This window comes from Phytophthora cinnamomi (assembly GCF_018691715.1).
Source record: "Phytophthora cinnamomi strain GKB4 chromosome Unknown Contig0, whole genome shotgun sequence".
NCBI lineage: Eukaryota > Oomycota > Peronosporomycetes > Peronosporales > Peronosporaceae > Phytophthora > Phytophthora cinnamomi.
In genome coordinates, this window is record NW_027150933.1 from 3,111,712 (window position 1) to 3,129,645 (window position 17,934).

The following is a 17,934-nucleotide window of genomic DNA, read 5'->3' on the forward strand; positions in this document are numbered from 1 at the left end:
AACTGAGTCACAGTGAGTGTACACATGCCTCGCTCGAGAAACAGACGGGATATTGATGTAGATGGGGCCTGAGGCAGCTATATGTGCCTAACTACTTAGTATGTAGTTATATACAGAGAATTACCGTGTTGGGTGTTGTTACTTCTCGAAAGAGGCAGATCGATAACGGGTAAGTGCCATGCTGCCTCAGGACCCGTCAGGGATCTTGGTTAATAAGTAGTGACTGGTTACCACACCATAACTGACCTACTCGTTGCACCTAGCTACTTGATATGGAAGTGGGTAGGACACTCGCGCGTTGGCAATCTGCCAACATTTGGTGAAGGTGGTTGTCGTTCGACTACATTATCAAAAGCGTACCATCATTTGGCAAAAGTCGCAGGAAGTTCCAGGCAGGAGTCCAGCTGCAGGAGCAGAACATCTGCCCGCTCCGAAGGTCTAATCAACGCATTGCCACACTGTCACACGCTGCGTGAGCATGAGGATCCTTGAGCGCATCGAATCTCAGCTTTGGTTGGGGACAACACCTCTACATTATCACGTCGAACTCGAAATTTAAAGTCCTAGCACTACCATATCAGCGAACGAATGTACTCCAGGAGCTGTGTCGAATCGGTGTAGTGGTCCGTAATTTAGAGTACACTTTATGCGCTGTACATGTATATGTCTTGTATATTGGCTCACCACTCGTTTATCAGCTTGTCATGTACTGCATTAATACAGTGCGTTCAACTTAAAACACGGTCATCAGAAGCACTGATCTCGACCACGTGGTTGAGAATGGGCCTACCGGCACAGACAACGACGGAAAGAGCCCCGTAACGAAATGAATCCGCATTTTGTCTGTAATTATCCATAGTGCTCCGGTCAAAGCACAGCAGCCGTTCCCGCACCCCTGATCATAAGGCCGTGAGCACTGCTTGCGTAACTGAATGGGCCCCTCAAGCACTCGAGCTCACTGTCGATTTCGCCAACGAACAACAACCTCTTTTGTCATGGAAGACTTCGGGCCTGAGGTGCTGTCGGGACTGTTGCAACATTTGGACGACATATACGACAGTCTCAGCTCTAGCGAGTCAGACGATTCGTTCCACGTTGGCGAGCACGCAGTTTTGCTAGCCCCACGAGCCGATAAGCCACCGCAGCACGTCTTCGGCGATAACCTCGTGTATCAAACAAAACCGGTCCGAGAGATGCAAGCTCGAGGGCGAATTGTAGGGCCACTCCCGTACTCCACCGAGCTCCAACGGCGCAAAAAAGCAGAATTGGGTGCCCTCAGACTGGAAGTTCAGCAACTAAGCACAAGGCTGGCACATATTGTGAAAAACAGCGATGAAAACAAAGCATTGGACTCGGCCGAAGAGTTGCCTGAAGCGCGACAGCGCCGGCGCGTGTGGTATAGCCGAGTAATGGACGAATGTGAAGCACGAGCATCCGCTGAGCGCACGAATAAAGAGCTGAAGGCCGTTCTACTACAGAATTTCAAAGCGTTTCGCTTCATTCGGAAAGAGCTAAGAGCAAAAGACGTGCTGAAGGTATGGCTATCTTACTATCACTGGCTTTTATACAACGTTCTAATCGTAATTTGCTCATTGCTCAGGGACTAGAATTTGTTTCGCAGTCATCACCAACGGTGGACCTGCCATTTTTTCAGATGGACTTCTGCAAACCCATGTTCGAGGAGCTAGCAAGTCATCTGGACAAGCTGTACCTCGGCTCGGGCGAGCTATTGCCGCCCAGCACCAACAGCATTTCTGTCCGTTGTCAGCGTAAACGCCATGAAACGGGGGAACATTTCATGGAGGTAGCTTCAAACACTCCGGTAGCGTGTCCGGTGCACGAAGCTGGGGACTTTTTGTGGCGTTTTATCACGAAGAGCGACGACGCGGACAACGAGAGCTCGTTCAACTTCGTACGTCTTTCGAAGTTGCGTTGTTGTGATTTGAGTGCTCACTTTCGTATCCTGGTGTGCTGTAGGCTCGAGTTAGACCGGTTGAGGACTGTGATTTGTCGCAAGAAATGCAATACACGCTGTCGCTCTTCGTTCAAAACTTAATGGGCGCACCTCTGTGTATTGAAGCGATCAGCAGGTACCGCAAACACGTGGAGCCGAATCGGTTTGTGGTGGTTGGAACGATCCGATGGCTCCTCCCTACGGATGCTTTAGACTTCGAAGACAAGTACTGGACAATCATCTCTCCGGCGCCGACAGACCCCAACAAGTCCTGTGTAGTTCAATCCTACTACCAGCTTCATGAAAACCTAGAGGGAACGATGGCTGCCGAGAGGAAAGACGCACTGATGTATTACATCGCGAATATTACTCGCAGCTATCTGCAACTTCTGCAGGAAGCTATCCTGAGTATAGCAGACCTCCACCAACCGGAGTGCCGATGATTTTACCCTGGTATGCAACACTGTATCATTTTTGCGTCTTGTGAGTTATTGTCACCAACTTATTTCTCATTAGTGGCCGCGCAATTTAAGACACCCTGACTTAATCGGCTTGCTCTAATAGGAGTATGTACCCCGAGGTACATACAATATTATAATATTATAATAACTTGAGGTACGGTAGGTTTCGAGAATTTTGACGGAGATGACTTATATTTCGACGACTTAGCTGTAGGTGAATAGCAGTTTAGTGAGTTGAAGGGCGAATTGATATAACGACAGCGAGTTACCGATTCAATACAGCGAATGGCGGGTGGACTAACCGCCATTCGTTTTCGTAATGCTTCCAAGCAGCAAGTTGCAGCCTGCAACATAAGTCGAAAGTAGTTGCCAAGTACCTCTACCTAGTCCAGCCAAACTGTTGTCTAGATGGAATGCATGCATTTAACGCAGGATACAATGAAGTCTGTAATTTTCCTCAGCGGTGGGCGCTGTCAAGTTTAGACTACCAGTACTAAGTTACTGTGCAAGCTAATGTATGCTTTTAATTGTCCATGTATAATGATTTGCCACACCACAAGGACGAGTTATAAGACGGATAGAGAACGCAAAATTCTTGAAAGCGACAATATGCATATAGAGCACAACTCTCCTAATCTCGATCAACTTATGACACAATAATTCGTTTTCTTTTACAGAATGTAACGCACTGCGTTATATATTACTGGTTTCGTAATTTATTACGGAGTACGTAATTTATATTTGTTGCGGTACGTATTACGGGACAGCTTACGAGACGGCTTACGGGACGAAGTTTACGGGGCGACCCGTCAACTAACAATTGCATTCAACAAGGAGTGGCCATGAAGTGAGTAGCTAGTCTAGAGTACAAGAGAGTACGGACTTTAAGTTACAATATCACTTTTCTTTTTGCCTTCTACGAGCCCAAGCTTCGACTACATCACACAGGAAAGCTACAGTACTGGTAATAGAAGTTCAGAATAATTGTCGTTACTATCTCTGTGTAGCCATCGCCTTTATCGATTTTCGGACCAAAAAAAACGTCGGACCAAAACTCGTCGGACCAGAATTCAAACTGCCCGTCGCGCCTGTCATTGGGTATCTCAGCGGTTTTCATTGTTGCTGGAGTTCGTATTAGTGCATGCCAGTATGAATAAACTCAACGAACCATAGCCTTTCCTGATAAAAAAATCCCGATATAGTATTTGCACAAGGCGTTAGTTGTTCAGCAAATGCTTTAGAATGAATAGTAAACAGACATAAGTGTTTACAAAAAGCACTTGTACCTTGTACGGTATGTTTCATTTTTTACTATAAACTATACACCACGTACTTCTGCAAACGCCTTCTGACAGACTGACCTCTCTGTCGCATTCTACACTTTTCTTATCCTGTGCCAGCTTGATGACGTCTCCCCTTGGGTGAGTAGTCTAGGCTGAAATCTCTCACTACAACAATTGATACAAATTTTCATTCGGATGCGGCCATATACATCACAAATGGGACGCATTTTGCGTGAATTTCAACGCGATCTTACCCTGTTACGCTTGACACTTGGGGGTGCTATCATCCAAGTGGTGCGCTCGCCGACCAAGGCGTTTAACCAGTACCCACAGATCATTTTGAGTCTTACCTGTAAACTAGCAACTCTGCTCAAATTTGCCCGGTAGCGCCAGCAGTGTTTCGAGGCCTACGCACTCCTGATGAAGCTGAACTTGAAAGTCAGCAATTGTCGACCGCCTCGGTTTTGAGTGTAAACCACAGAAAATCCAATGGTAAACCTAAATTGCCAGCTCTGGCATTGATGCTTCGGTATCTGATAGGCGACCCAAGTGTTGTAGTGTGAATTTGAGATAAGGAGATTGGAAGCGCTCAGCGACGACTTCGCCTACTGTACATCAGAACAGCGAGCGGACCGCACGAAAGCTTACTTGGCGGAGCACTGGATGCAAGGCAAACTCTAAAATCTTGGAAAGGACACCTTGCGAAGGCGAGAGTCTGGGTCCGATTGTTCCTGTGCCAACCATGCTTCCGGACGCTTCAATTGGAATCCTCCGCGAGAGTGTTCCACTCAGAATGCGAGCTTTTGAAGAACGAGGTACGACCTCGCGATGAGTGTATTGCATGGACATTGAAGAATCAATACAAGCATGACTAATCACTTCTGAAGGGTCCTATAACCTCTAATAGTTATTCACTCTGTTCGTGACGTAGTTGCTGTAGTTGATCCAAACATACTTCGCTCGCGAGGACCCATGAATGTTGCTTAGCGTCACGCCGAACATGTTCTCAAGCACACCATCTGGCCGTTTTCCCTGCTTGTACCACGAGTTGAACTGGGCTGTCTCCAGTTTTTTTGCGATACTTCTTGAGCTCCTAGAATCCTTCCCCAACAGGATCATTGTCGCCAGATTCTTATCACCGAAAAGCGTTGTAAGCGTTGCTACCATTGCGCCTTGCGGATCCTCTGGTTTGGTCTGGGTAGCATACTTGGACCAGATCTTGAAGTTTTGGCTCGAAAAAAAATCGACCACCTTTTTCGACTCGACGAAGCCATCCGTGCCGACGGACACCGTGTTAAGCTTCAATTTCTTGAAGGTATCGATCACAGATTCATCAGCCTTGAGCAGTGCCTCCAGTTTCTTGGTCTTGCTTGACTTGAGCGCGTTTGCAATCTTCTCAAGACCGGGAATCTTCGCACTAACCCCCCTCTCTTCGCCATCGTCTTTATCAGTAGTATAAGCTCTAAGAAACCTCTTGGTGGGGGTGTCGTTCTCAAGTGCTCGGGCAGGGGTTTCCGGTGTCGTCAGCTGCGAGTGTCTGAACGCTGTCGCGGGATCAGTACTCACAATCAACGCGACAAACAGCAGCAGGACAACGTGGTAGAATCCCATAGCGTGCTTGATAGGTGTCCTTTAGTCTTGAGAACCGAGTGGTTGGGAGCAAAATTGAAAGTGGCTGCGAGCTGGATCTGGCCACCATTTCCAACTGGAGGTTTCCAAAATAAACTCGCACGTTTGAACAGCTTCAACAGCTGTACATCATCAGATGGGGTTTGTTGGTATAGAACGGCGAAATTTGATGATGTGATGATGATGACTTTCAGGAGTTTTGGCGAATCGGACTTGAAAAACTACCTTTTTCGACGCTGGGCTAGGGGTAGCCTAAAGATTTGACAAGCAAGACCTACCGGTTAAGCTTAGAATAAGATGATAATACATGTATCCCTGGGCTTAAACGCAGACATTGGACTTTCGTCTGACTGAGAAACTGGCTTTCAGCAACGCGATGTCCAAATGGCTGGCGAATGCTCGGCATTCGGAGATTTCCTCGAAAGCGAGGGCTTAAGATGACCTACTCTACAGATATGCGACATTGTGCTTATCTACGTATACTCAGTTGATACTGCTACAGTAGCTACTGTGCTGGGTTTCTCTTAGCGAAGTTTCAATTGGTGGTACAAACTATTTCGCATGACTGGTAATGTTTTCAAAGCTGAGCAGCGTGTGAAAACTTCGCGATGGCCTCGCGACGTATGTGCATTTGTGGAGCAATATGTGAAGGAACATCCATGCTTCTACTTCGAGGAGCTGCGCTACGAGTTACGGTCGCGGTTCAAGGACTCTATATGCGTTTCCGACTCTACAATATGCCGTGCGTTGAAGTTCGACCTCAAACGAACTCGAAAAGTACTAAGCAAACGCGCAAGGGAAAGCCTGCCGCGCGAGCGACGAGAGTACATTCAACGTCTTGCTCCTTTTTACAGTGGACCTGATCAGCTCGTTTTCGTCGACGAGACTTCAAAAGATGGAAGGTAAGTTTGATACCATTGCTCTCAATAGTTTTGCCCTCGAGAGGAATTGAACCTCTATCACCGCAAACGGGGCTTTTCCGTTAAGCTACGAGGGCGCTTCTTGGCGAGAGCAGCGGGGGCAAGTAGCTCTCAGATGCAGAGGCCAGTGGCGGCAGTCGTAGTCGCCGTGGTCGCCGTCCTTGGCGTCGTCCTTGGTGCGTCCTCAGCGTCGTTCTCCCAGGCCAGCTTGATTCTGAATTAGGGCTTCTGGCCAGCCGGCCAGCTGATGACCACAAAATGAAGTGTCGCATGTTGATTAAATGAAATCGAGAGGAGCTGGGTACGTTTTACAATGCTCCTCGATGCTTTGCAAGGGTTAGATCGGTACATGTACTTGCGATGTAAATCGGACTTTGTAAAATGGGGGAGGCAAAACGTCAGAAAGGCACAATACGTGTTCGGGCACAGCGTCGGACAGAATGTAGCTGCGAGGAATTTCTGAAATTTATCAAAACGATTGTGATAATTATCTGGTACTACTGATGAGTTTTAAATTAGCCTTATTATTGGACTGGTATACAAATTTCAAGTCGATTTGATATCAGTAATACAGTACGCCAAAAATAGTAAGTTGGTTCTTGTTTTTGCAAATTATATTACTGTAGTGATGAAATGTAGCGAGCTTGGTTTGGAAAAAATGACTTGGACCACATATTAACTATACAGGTTTTGTGCTGGAATCAATAAAACATGTACCAGAATCCGTGTTCGTACGTGACTTATCACTAACCCCCCCTTGACGTTATGCAAACTCGACTTACTCAGTCCCTTGACGAGCTCCCAAACTCGTTATCATACGGTTCCGTCCTTGCCTGACGTGTGCCTAGAGCTCACCAGAATGTTCGCTGCTGTCGGTTAACAGGACGAGAAGAGAGACTTCTGGCACGATAGTCCAATCATGGGAACCTGGTAATATTTTATTCAAGTGCCCACTCGTGGTCGGTCACATGTATTTGTTTCCTTCTCAAATACATGGCCGTCGCTGAGATCGAATCCTGATATGTAGGTGTAGTCGAAAGTCCGCCATAAATGTGGTTGTGCAAGGCGAATGAGCGTTTCGGTTTAGGTGATCAACGATAGTAATAGTCAGAAAAATACTACTGAATGTAGTAGAATGAAAATCATTCCCTAGACTACTATTTGATTGGTAGGACTCAAATAGTATACTACTATAATAAAACCGACGCAAGGTAGTATTAATTCCTGCCCGCGCGCCTTTTCCAGTCATAATCCCAAGTCCCAATCGCATCGCGCACCTCCATCACCTCGCGTCCGCCATGAGCGAGGGCCGCCTGCAGCACTTGCTGCAGCCCATCCGGTGCGTCCGCCCGCAGCCTGTTGCCTCTCTCCTCTCTCCCCTTCTCCGCGTCTAACCTGCTCCGCCGCCACCCGCAGGGACCTGAGCAAGAACTGGAACATCGACCTGGCCTCCGAGCTGGAGGAGTACATGGACAAGCTGGAGCACCTGAGCATCGCGTTCGACCCGGAGGACGGCGCCAGCATCGGCGACGCAGAGGCAGGCGTCATGAACTTCGCGGAGGCGGCGCTGCTGATCCAGGGCACCAGCGTCATCTACAGCCGCAAGGTCGAGTACCTGCACGCGCTCGTGTACCAGACGCTGGCGCACCTGTCCAAGCAGCAGGACGACAAGCAGCAGGGCCAGAGGCAGCAGGACGCGGACGCAGAGCAGGTCGGGGACGAGGAGGAGGAGGACGCCGGCGCCGGCGTCTTCAACAACCCGCTGCCGCTCTACGACGAGCTGGAGGAGGCCAAGGAGACCCATATCGCTCTCAAGAGGGCCAAGCAGGAGGACGAGGAGACGGAGAGCGACCGACGCAGGAAGAGGAAGGAGGCCGCGGCGCTCAACCGCAGCAAGAACAACATCCAGGCCTCCATCGCGCTCATGGGGTCTCTCGTACCCGACGAAAGAGACCACGGAGAGACGTTCAAGCTGCTCTCGTGCAACTTGCATGCCAGCGGCGTGCTGCTGCTGGATGAGGCCAGTAAGAAGTACCTGGGCGCCAAGCAGAGAGCGGCCGGGGACCAGCCGCTCGCGTTCGGAGAGACCCCAGGACGACAGGGAGGCATGTGGGTCGCCGCGGATGGAGAAAACCCGTCCATGGCGCTGAACTTTGACGACATGGACGCGAACGAGGACGAGGACGCGAATGACAATGCGTTCGATGAACAACCGGACTACGAGTTTGATGGCGGAGAGCAGATGCAGGAGGACCCGGTCGATGGGGTAGCGAATGGCGAGCAGCAGGAGGAGATGCCTAATGAAGAGCCGTCTCGTCCTACTACGCGCTCGATGACAGCGTTGCCAGTGGGTGAAAAGGACCCATGGGCGCCGCTGGATGCTTATGATGCTAGTACGTCGGTGGCAAGGCCGTTCAAGAAGGGTCGGTCGTATCCGCGCGTGCCGGCGTACAAGAAGAAGAAGGCAGGCCAGGCGGCTCTCAGCAACAAGGAAGGTGCTGTCGGTATGGACGACGATGCCGAGCAGGACGGTCTCTCTGACCCAGCGTTCCAGGATCGCTTCTTCATGGGCTCGAATGGCCCGCAGTGGGCGTCGTGGGTCTGGACTGAGACGGGAAGCGAAAACTCGCTCGAGAAAATGTGCAAGCGCACATTCTGCCGGGCACCACTTCTTGTCAAGAGCTGCGACGCACTTTGGCAACGTGAAGCTAAATGGCGCAGCATCATGCGTCGCTGTGAAGCTCGTGAGAAGCAGAGTGCTCAAGCAATGCTGCTGCGTGAGCAAGCTATGGAGGAGGAGGAAACTGATGGAAATGACCACATGCAGGCGCTGACACTATCTACCGCCACGGCACGACTAGACATGGCTTTCCGGAATGATGCTAATGGAAATAACGACGAAGAGGAGAATAACGCAGATGACAACGACTACGACGATGGCTTTGACGGTGGCGACTGGGACCAAGGGAACGATATGGACGACCCGATGGGATCGTATGAGGCTGCTGCCGCCGCCGCTGCTGGTAGTGATGGTGGCCCTCTCACTTACGAGGAGATTTGCAGGCAACACTTGGCTTCCTTCATGTCCGGTACTGAGAAGTATGTGCGCGAGACCGATCTGAGTAAACAGGTCAGCGACTGGCAGGAGAAGCTAACACCGCTGCTGAAGCAACAAGACGCTCACCCGCCTTTCGATATTCACCACTACGGCCGTGCCATTATGGAGCGTTTAGCGGAGGAAAAGAAGAACAGCAGCCTCAACAAACACAGCAAAACCACGAAGCGAGACAAGAACAAGCGTGCTAGATTGGAACCTGTTTCGGAAGACGTCGAGGAACGTGAAACAGTGCCGTTCGAGACGCTGGTGGGAGGCAAGAGTCAATTCGAGGTCTGCCGGCTCTTTCTCGCGTCTCTGCAGCTTGCTAACACGGGCAACGTGGCCCTTTCCCACGCACATACCACAGCAGACCATGGGCGTGTGCCGTTCGAGATGCAGTTACTTAGCACCACGAATGCCTACGAAACATTGCAAGCTTGATCTGAACAAATCGTCGCAAATATACGAAGTAACCAGCAAAGAGTTCTGAACGGCTAGCCCCTCTACGATCGCCATCGTACTTTTGCTTTCTCATCTTGCCTGTCATAAATACCTTGCTCTAACTCAGGCAGTCAAAGGCGCGAAGGCGCCCTCAATGAGGCGGAAATGATCTCGCAGGATCGGTAGCGCGTCATCCCATTCATCCTCCTTGATCAGCATGAAGTCCTAGATGGATCCGACAAAGCGATCACACGTAAAACAAAGTTAGCTTCTTTTTTTTTTAGCAAACAAGTCTCATCAACGGAGGAAATGTCCACATACCGTGGCGTAGGTGCTGAGGTAAAACACGGTGGTACCTGCGTTAACGAGCACGCGCGTCTGACCAGCGACGATGCCCGTCTCCGCAAAGCCCAGCTTCGTGTTTCCAATCTGCACGGGTCTCCAAAAGTCGGGCGACACCAGCACACCCTGGTCTCCCTGCTCCATGAGCGCTCTCGCCTCGTCCAGAAAGTTCTCGTCACTCGTCACGACCGAGATGTCGTCCCCCGTTTCGGAGTAACTCAAGAACCTCGGCGTCGCTCCTTCCTTCTCCAGCTCCGTAGGCTTGAACAGCAGCTCCACCAAAGAGTACAGATGCCTCCTCACAAACGTGCGGTTCAACTGCACAAGGTGCAGCTTCACGTTTGGCACACTGAGCGGGTGGTGGTGCACCGCCAACGGGTCTTCCTTCTGCTCTGCGTCTTGCTCCGGTAAATCGCCACCGCCTGGTACCCTCAACTCCTCCCCACTCTCCATCTCAATGGAGCAGAAGCTCTGCAGACACCCAATGGCTGCATCCAAGTCCTCCACCTTCACCAGCACTGCCACACACACACCCACACACCAAATAAGATTCCCTGACAGATATCCTGATCTTATTTACACGCTCGCTCACCATAATCAGATTGGTACGTGGAGATCTGGAAGACACTGATCCCGTGCGTGGCCAGCTCCGTGGTGAGCTGCGTGAGCACCGCCAGTTGGCTCAGGAACGCGCCGGGCCCGGCCGACGCCACCTGCAGCGCCTTCCAGCGCAGCGGCTCGAACTCGAGCGCGCCGTCGGGGAACTTGGCCAGCAGCTGCTCCTCGAACACCAGCGACACCTCGTGCTGCGTCTCCACGTAGCTCAGGAAGCGCAGGCGCTCGTGGTCGCTGTCGCGGTCGTCGTCCTCGTCGCGGTGGAGCCGAGACGGCGTGTAGAAGAGCAGCTCCAGCAGCGGCGGCACCAGCGCCAACGCCGAGCGCGGCGCGGTATCAGTCACATTGGAAGCTGGCGCGGTGGCGTCACGCGTGACGCACTTGTCCGCGCTGGTGATCACCAGCGTCGTCGACAGGCAGACGAGCTGCACCTCCGAGCAAGTCGCCATGGTGGTAAGGGTGGCGACTGGCGAAGGATGTGAAACCTGCTACGAAATAGCGAAGGAATTAGAGAGAGCTGATCCGATTTATGAGAATTTAGAACGTGGACCTCAGAACTAACTGTAAATTAGGAGTTGAGAACTTTGGGGTCGTGCGATGCTATGTCAATTTTGGCGTCCATCAAAACAAGTTGGTGTGCCTTTGCTATGGATTTTGCGAATCAGCCGCATAGCTCTCTGATGGAGCTACCGTAGTTATTCCATAGTGTGGCGACAACAGTCAGTTAGGAAGGTATCTCTTCAGCAGTGATCGAAAACTACATATAGATGGCAGCTCACAATGAACGTCACTGGCGATTAAACGCAATCACCAGTAAGCGATCACTGCATAAATACCATCAATGACTCACTTAACGTGACCAGGTTGCTGCACAACCTTAACAGATCAGGGCGAGGCTGGTGTTGTTGGCTCCTTAGTCTTTAGTCTTTGCTGATTTCAGATGAATCTCTAGTGTCGAGCATGTTTTTTCCCCAAGTCGTACGGATGGTAGGCGGAGGGATCACGTACATAACGTTGTGTTCGGGTGAACTAGCTCCGGGGACGATCGACACCTGTAGCGGAGAAGTGCCCTGTTGCACAATGACTCATCGTCAATGAGAGCACCCCCTCACCCCCACCCCCACCCTGATTACCAGTAATTCCGACCCGTATTTCCGAAGGTCCCACCCACCCGCGCCAAATCTTGGATCAACCCAACCAACATCTCTCCATTCGCGCAAACGCCAACGCCACCCGCCACGATGGACCTGGTGGACCGCCTGCTGCACTACGTGGCCGACGTGCCGCGCAGCGAGAGCGTGGACGAGGTCAAGGACCAGCTCAGCGCCTACACGCACCGGGACCTGCGCGTCGCCTGCCTGCGCCTCGGCCTGCAGATCCCGCGCAAGCTCAACAAGAAGGGCGGCTTCATCTCCGCGCTCGTCTCGCACTGGCGGGGCGAGGCCCCAGCCGCCACTAAACCCACCACTAAACCCGCCACTAAACCAAGCACCAGCACCGCTAAAACGGCGTCTAAATCGTCGCCTAAAACCGCAGACGGCGAGGTGCTGGAGCTCGCCAGCTTCGTGGACCAGTTCCCGCCGGACGGCACGGCCGACGAGCTGCGCGACCAGCTGAACGGCTGCAAGTCGCGCACGCTGCGCTCGACGTGCGTGCTGCTGGAGATGCAGCCCCACAGAACCGCCACCAAGGCCAACTTCGTGTCGCTGCTGGTCAGCTACTGGCAGGACGCGGCGGCGGTGGCCCCCAAGACGAAGCAGCCGCAGCCGGCGGTGACGCCCAAGGCGCCCGCGCGGGTGGAGCCCAAGGCGACGCCTAAGAATAAGAATACGCCTAAGCAGAAGCAAAAGAAGGTGAAGAAGGGTGAGATGGGGGCGGTGAAGCCCAAGAGAAGTAGGGACGGAGAGGAGTTTGTGCAGGAGAAACCCCCCAAGAAGGAGAGGGTGGAACGCAGCAGTGACGAGAGATTCGAGGAGGAAGTTGGGCACTTGAGGAGTGTCATGGCCTCGTCCCTCGAGAAGGCCAAGGTGGTCAAGGAATGGGCCTCGGCCATCGAGATCTTGTCCCGAGTGGACGGCAGCGCAGAGAGCATCTCCTCCATCCGAGCGCTGATCGACGGAGTCGTGGACAGCGCGGCCGACGAGCTGTGAGTGGTGAGTGAAGACGAGAGACGCGATGTTTCCTATCGACAGGTGTAGTCGACAATTTTTTTCTTTCGATTGAGGCCCGAGTTCGCCAACAAAGCTCACGGTTTTCATTGTTTTTTGTTTTTTAATTGCTGTTCTGATTTTGTTTTAGTGGCGAGCTTTTGGTATTGAATCCGTTCTCATCGGTCATGAAACGAAGGGGTTCCTCACGACCGCTCCAGTGTCTTCCTTGTAGTAGTGTCAATAGTGTAAACGCCATAGTCCGTCCAGGTATCCAGTGGAAACTTTCCACATATCGGGGATACATCTGGATCTAGCGTCTCTTGACGCCCAGGATGTTCTTGAGCATGATGAACTGCGCCTTTTCCAACTTGGCAGCAGCATGCATTGTCGTTACTTGTTTCTCTACGAAGACGTTGTTGAGCGCTGCTAGCATCGCACACTGGGTGTATCTTGGCGGCATGCTTGGCCCAAATCTTGAAGTTGGGGCTCGAGAAAAAGGCAACTACGTGACGCCATTCTTGCCGATAGTGCTAAGCTTCAGTCTTGAACGTCTTGCCTATAGCTTCGTCAGCAATGACTAGTCTCTGGGGTTTCTTGGCCTTGATATATTTTCGAAACCCGGGGTTTTCGCAGTAACACCCCTCTCTTGTTTTCTTTCTCATACGCTCCAAGAAGCATCTGGATGTTGTTATCAGATGTGTGAGCCGGCGAGTGGGTTGTCATCGAGTGGATAGTCATCAATTTCGACTCTGTGGAAGCGGGATCAGCACTCGCAAGTAGCCCAGCAACAAACAGGAAGACGAGGTAGAACTTCATTGCTGGGCTTGGGGGGGGGGGGGGCGTTCTTCAAAGGTTTGGGTAGGAGCAGAGAGAAAAATTTGAAGTGAACTCCTAATTGAATTCTGCAAACAACCCCAGGCCCGGTGTCGGTGGTGCATCTTGCACCTCAGTACCATAACCTGCTTAACAAATGTTTAATTCGAAACCCGATCGCGCAAGCCTTATTTACTGCATCGGGGATTTCTGAGGTTAAACTTGCCAACTTCATCCCAAGGACTTACCGCCGAGTCTCGTTGCTCTTCACTGCACAATAGTAAATATTTACAACAGGAGTCACCATGTTCCACGGATAATCGAAAATCGCAGTTTGGATGAGTTGCTAACTAGTACTGTGGTATTGTTGGCGACATTCCTTATCATCCGAAGTAGCGAGCCGAACCACACTACAACGCACATACGTGCGTGTGGATCAGGCGAAGCCTGTTCATTCAAGCACGTTGAGATTGTCATCACCCCGTATATTACACAAGGTATTGGTATCAGCCCTGTGTGCTATAGGAGGCCTCGGACGAGTTACTCGAAGAAGCATATCTCAAGACTGCGCTCACGTTGACACCCTGCCGCACAGCCAGCAACTTGGAACGGGCGATGTCAATCGCACTCATGCTTGTCACCTCGCTAATGCACGCTGTGCAAAAATTAACCTTGCGCTGCGTCATCTTCAGGTCTGGATCCACAAAGCTCAACTTCTTGACGATCTTACAAGAGCTGCACACGAAGCCAAAACACAACTTGCACGTGCTATTGGGCTTACCAAAGTCACCAAGACGACGTCCAGTCACCAGGGACGAACACGTGACGCAGGTGTTGGTTTTGTTCGGAGCGCCGCGAGACTTCGACTCCGCGTAGCGCTTTTCCAGCATGTAGGACAACTTGCGCATCTGACCGCAGTACGCGTAATCCAGACTCCCGAGGAACAAGTTCGCCACAACCGAAGGTACCATCTTGCGAACTAAACCATCGTCTGCGGGGTCGATGATACCCGTCGCGTACATCTCCATGCTGTTGTTGCTGATCTGGCGCCAGTATGCGATGAACGAGATGTTGCCACGCACGCGGTTCGGAAGTGAGCCGGTCTGCGGGAAGTTCACCGAGTGCAGCAAGCTGTAGCCGAAGCGTTCACCCGCTGCATTCTTGACGATACCGATGCCCTCGACGTAGACGTAGTCGCGGTTCTTGACCAGTCCGGTCGACTTGAAGGGAATATCGAGCTCCATCCACTTGACAACGAGCGAGCGGAACGGGTCCTCGACAGTCGGCATGACCACGCCGTCGAGCACGGCGGCGGCGCTGAAACTGTCTGCGTACGAGGCCTTCAGACGCATGGTCTCGAGGTCTTCGCTGATGATGCCGAACATGAGGTCGTCCAGCTTCCCCTCCTTCGTACCGACGCAGAGGATCGTGGGTAGTCCCGCTCCCGTCGCCTCGTCCGCAGTGGCCAAGCCCACGCTTTTCCGCCGTTCGGAGTAGACCTTGAGCCCTTCCTTCTCCTTGAGAGGCTTCCAGCGTCTCGGGTTCACCTTTCTGCCGGAGTTCATGAACTTCATGCACAGGTCGAGGTTAGACACGATGTAGTCGTTGGCGAGATCTTGGAGAGAGGCCTTGTCGGCCTCAGATAGAGCGAGCTCCGGGAATGGGTTGACGGTGTATCGCTCCTTCATTTTCGCGTCCGTGCAGGTGTAGCTGATGTTGTGCAGCTTCTGAGGCTGTAACTTCTGGAGTGGGCTTGCTGACAGGGGTGGCTCGAATGCTTGCCAAAGGATGAGAACTTGCTGGTGAACCGTCAAACGATGTCGAGGGGACAATAGTTGTCTCTTTTGGCTGGTGAGCTTATCAGCTGTATTGTAGAGAAGGGCTGGTCGCTGTCTATGCATAATAGTTGCGGTCCTCGTGGATTGGACGCACTGGTCACTTATGGTGCAGTTTGGTGCACCAGTCATTTGTGGGCGGGACGATGGCGTAGGTACCCGTGCATTCAGCACCGGTAAGACCCTTGAGAGAAAGAGCTTGTGGACATTAAAGATGCCTTACTGATTGCTTTCTTTGACTGTGGCAATAAAGAATATGTACAAAATTGTAAAGGTACTTTACTATATCAATTAAATTAGGATGTGTAAGTCTACAGTATCACAACGCATACACTAAGGTTAAACGTTGTTATAGTTCTTTACTTAGCATATTACTGTATTGATAGATGTACTGTAAAAAACGATAACCTTCACTCACCCTTGAAAAATTATCTCAGCGATTTATGGTGTTCATTTCATTGATGCAGATGTTTCCTTTTCCTGACTTTTGCACCCTGTATCCCTTTGGAGGATTACCACGCCTCAACATATCGAGTACTCCATCCTGTCAAACGTCGTCGAGGTCGTGAATACCTGTAGATCACAGCCGCTTGCAATGTTTGCATGCCACTTACCGATGAGCGTGTTTGTCTGCGTGCAGCGAAATGGTCGCCGATAGGACGTGGGCGCTTGTTGGTAGCCTGTGCATTCCAGTATCGACTAGCTGCTGTCGATACGGTGCGGGGTTCTACAACTTGTAGTCGATATCGAAATGCCAAGGAGATCGAAGAATCTGTAGTGCGGGTGTGGGGTAATTATTTCGTTGCACAAGTCAATATCTACGCCATAAGGGCTGACGTCTGCCCGACATTGTTGGTGGAAGGATCATCTGGTCGACATTACCAACAGGAATATCAGATCGTACAGGACAAGACATCGGCCTTCCAAGGTTTCACACTGTCGTAATATGCATAGACGGCTGATAGCCGTTCTCTATACCTGAGCAATTCCGTAGACCGACTCGCCAGGTTGCGAACAGGAGCTCAACCATTGCCCCCTCGACATTTTTAACAGATCACCGAGTCCCCATTCGTTCGTTTACAAACAACTCACGGGTCGTGAACATCATCTCATACAATTACGAGCATCGAAGCCACCCAGTCAGCAAGCCCACTCCAGAAGTCACCGCCTCAAAAGCTGCACAACACCAGCTACACCTGCACGGACGCGAAAATGAAAGAGCGATACACCGTCAACCCATTCCCGGAGCTCGCTCTATCTGAGGCCGACAAGGCCTCTCTCCAAGATCTCGCCAACGACTACATCGTGTCTAACCTCGACCTGTGCATGAAGTTCATGAACTCCGGCAGAAAGGTGAACCCGAGACGCTGGAAGCCTCTCAAGGAGAAGGAAGTGCTCAAGGTCTACTCCGAACGGCGGAAAAGCGTGGGCTTGGCCACTGCGGACGAGGCGACGGGAGCGGGACTACCCACGATCCTCTGCGTCGGTACGAAGGAGGGGAAGCTGGACGACCTCATGTTCGGCATCATCAGCGAAGACCTCGAGACCATGCGTCTGAAGGCCTCGTACGCAGACAGTTTCAGCGCCGCCGCCGTGCTCGACGGCGTGGTCATGCCGACTGTCGAGGACCCGTTCCGCTCGCTCGTTGTCAAGTGGATGGAGCTCGATATTCCCTTCAAGTCGACCGGACTGGTCAAGAACCGCGACTACGTCTACGTCGAGGGCATCGGTATCGTCAAGAATGCAGCGGGTGAACGCTTCGGCTACAGCTTGCTGCACTCGGTGAACTTCCCGCAGACCGGCTCACTTCCGAACCGCGTGCGTGGCAACATCTCGTTCATCGCATACTGGCGCCAGATCAGCAACAACAGCATGGAGATGTACGCGACGGGTATCATCGACCCCGCAGACGATGGTTTAGTTCGCAAGATGGTACCTTCGGTTGTGGCGAACTTGTTCCTCGGGAGTCTGGATTACGCGTACTGCGGTCAGATGCGCAAGTTGTCCTACATGCTGGAAAAGCGCTACGCGGAGTCGAAGTCTCGCGGCGCTCCGAACAAAACCAACACCTGCGTCACGTGTTCGTCCCTGGTGACTGGACGTCGTCTTGGTGACTTTGGTAAGCCCAATAGCACGTGCAAGTTGTGTTTTGGCTTCGTGTGCAGCTCTTGTAAGATCGTCAAGAAGTTGAGCTTTGTGGATCCAGACCTGAAGATGACGCAGCGCAAGGTTAATTTTTGCACAGCGTGCATTAGCGAGGTGACAAGCATGAGTGCAAGTTGTGTTTTGGCTTCGTGTGCAGCTCTTGTAAGATCGTCAAGAAGTTGAGCTTTGTGGATCCAGACCTGAAGATGACGCAGCGCAAGGTTAATTTTTGCACAGCGTGCATTAGCG

At 51.7% G+C, this 17,934-nt stretch overlaps 5 protein-coding genes across 5 annotated transcripts; 3 read left to right on the forward strand and 2 right to left on the reverse strand.

The window, feature by feature from the left end:
• Positions 1–995: 995 nt before the first annotated feature.
• Positions 996–2,397, forward strand: IUM83_02108 (uncharacterized protein; the record flags this gene model as incomplete). Its single annotated transcript, XM_067926006.1, has 3 exons — positions 996–1,535; positions 1,601–1,912; positions 1,978–2,397. The coding sequence occupies 3 exons, from the start codon at positions 996–998 to the stop codon at positions 2,395–2,397; spliced, it is 1,272 nt and encodes a 423-aa protein (XP_067801062.1).
• A 2,201-nt stretch (positions 2,398–4,598) lies between these two features.
• Positions 4,599–5,309, reverse strand: IUM83_02109 (putative secreted RxLR effector protein; the record flags this gene model as incomplete). Its single annotated transcript, XM_067926007.1, has 1 exon — positions 4,599–5,309. One exon carries the CDS (start codon positions 5,307–5,309, stop codon positions 4,599–4,601), a length of 711 nt encoding a protein of 236 aa, XP_067801061.1.
• Positions 5,310–7,545: 2,236 nt separating this feature from the next.
• Positions 7,546–9,785, forward strand: IUM83_02110 (Condensin-2 complex subunit H2; the record flags this gene model as incomplete). Its single annotated transcript, XM_067926008.1, has 2 exons — positions 7,546–7,586; positions 7,664–9,785. 2 exons carry the CDS (start codon positions 7,546–7,548, stop codon positions 9,783–9,785), a joined length of 2,163 nt encoding a protein of 720 aa, XP_067801075.1.
• A 123-nt stretch (positions 9,786–9,908) lies between these two features.
• IUM83_02111 (GATS protein 3) lies at positions 9,909–11,191 on the reverse strand (the record flags this gene model as incomplete). The annotated part of the gene is made up of 3 exons (XM_067926009.1): positions 9,909–10,010; positions 10,107–10,645; positions 10,720–11,191. 3 exons carry the CDS (start codon positions 11,189–11,191, stop codon positions 9,909–9,911), a joined length of 1,113 nt encoding a protein of 370 aa, XP_067800788.1.
• Positions 11,192–11,983: 792 nt separating this feature from the next.
• Positions 11,984–12,892, forward strand: IUM83_02112 (uncharacterized protein; the record flags this gene model as incomplete). The annotated part of the gene is made up of 1 exon (XM_067926010.1): positions 11,984–12,892. The coding sequence occupies one exon, from the start codon at positions 11,984–11,986 to the stop codon at positions 12,890–12,892; it is 909 nt and encodes a 302-aa protein (XP_067800714.1).
• Positions 12,893–17,934: the final 5,042 nt, after the last annotated feature.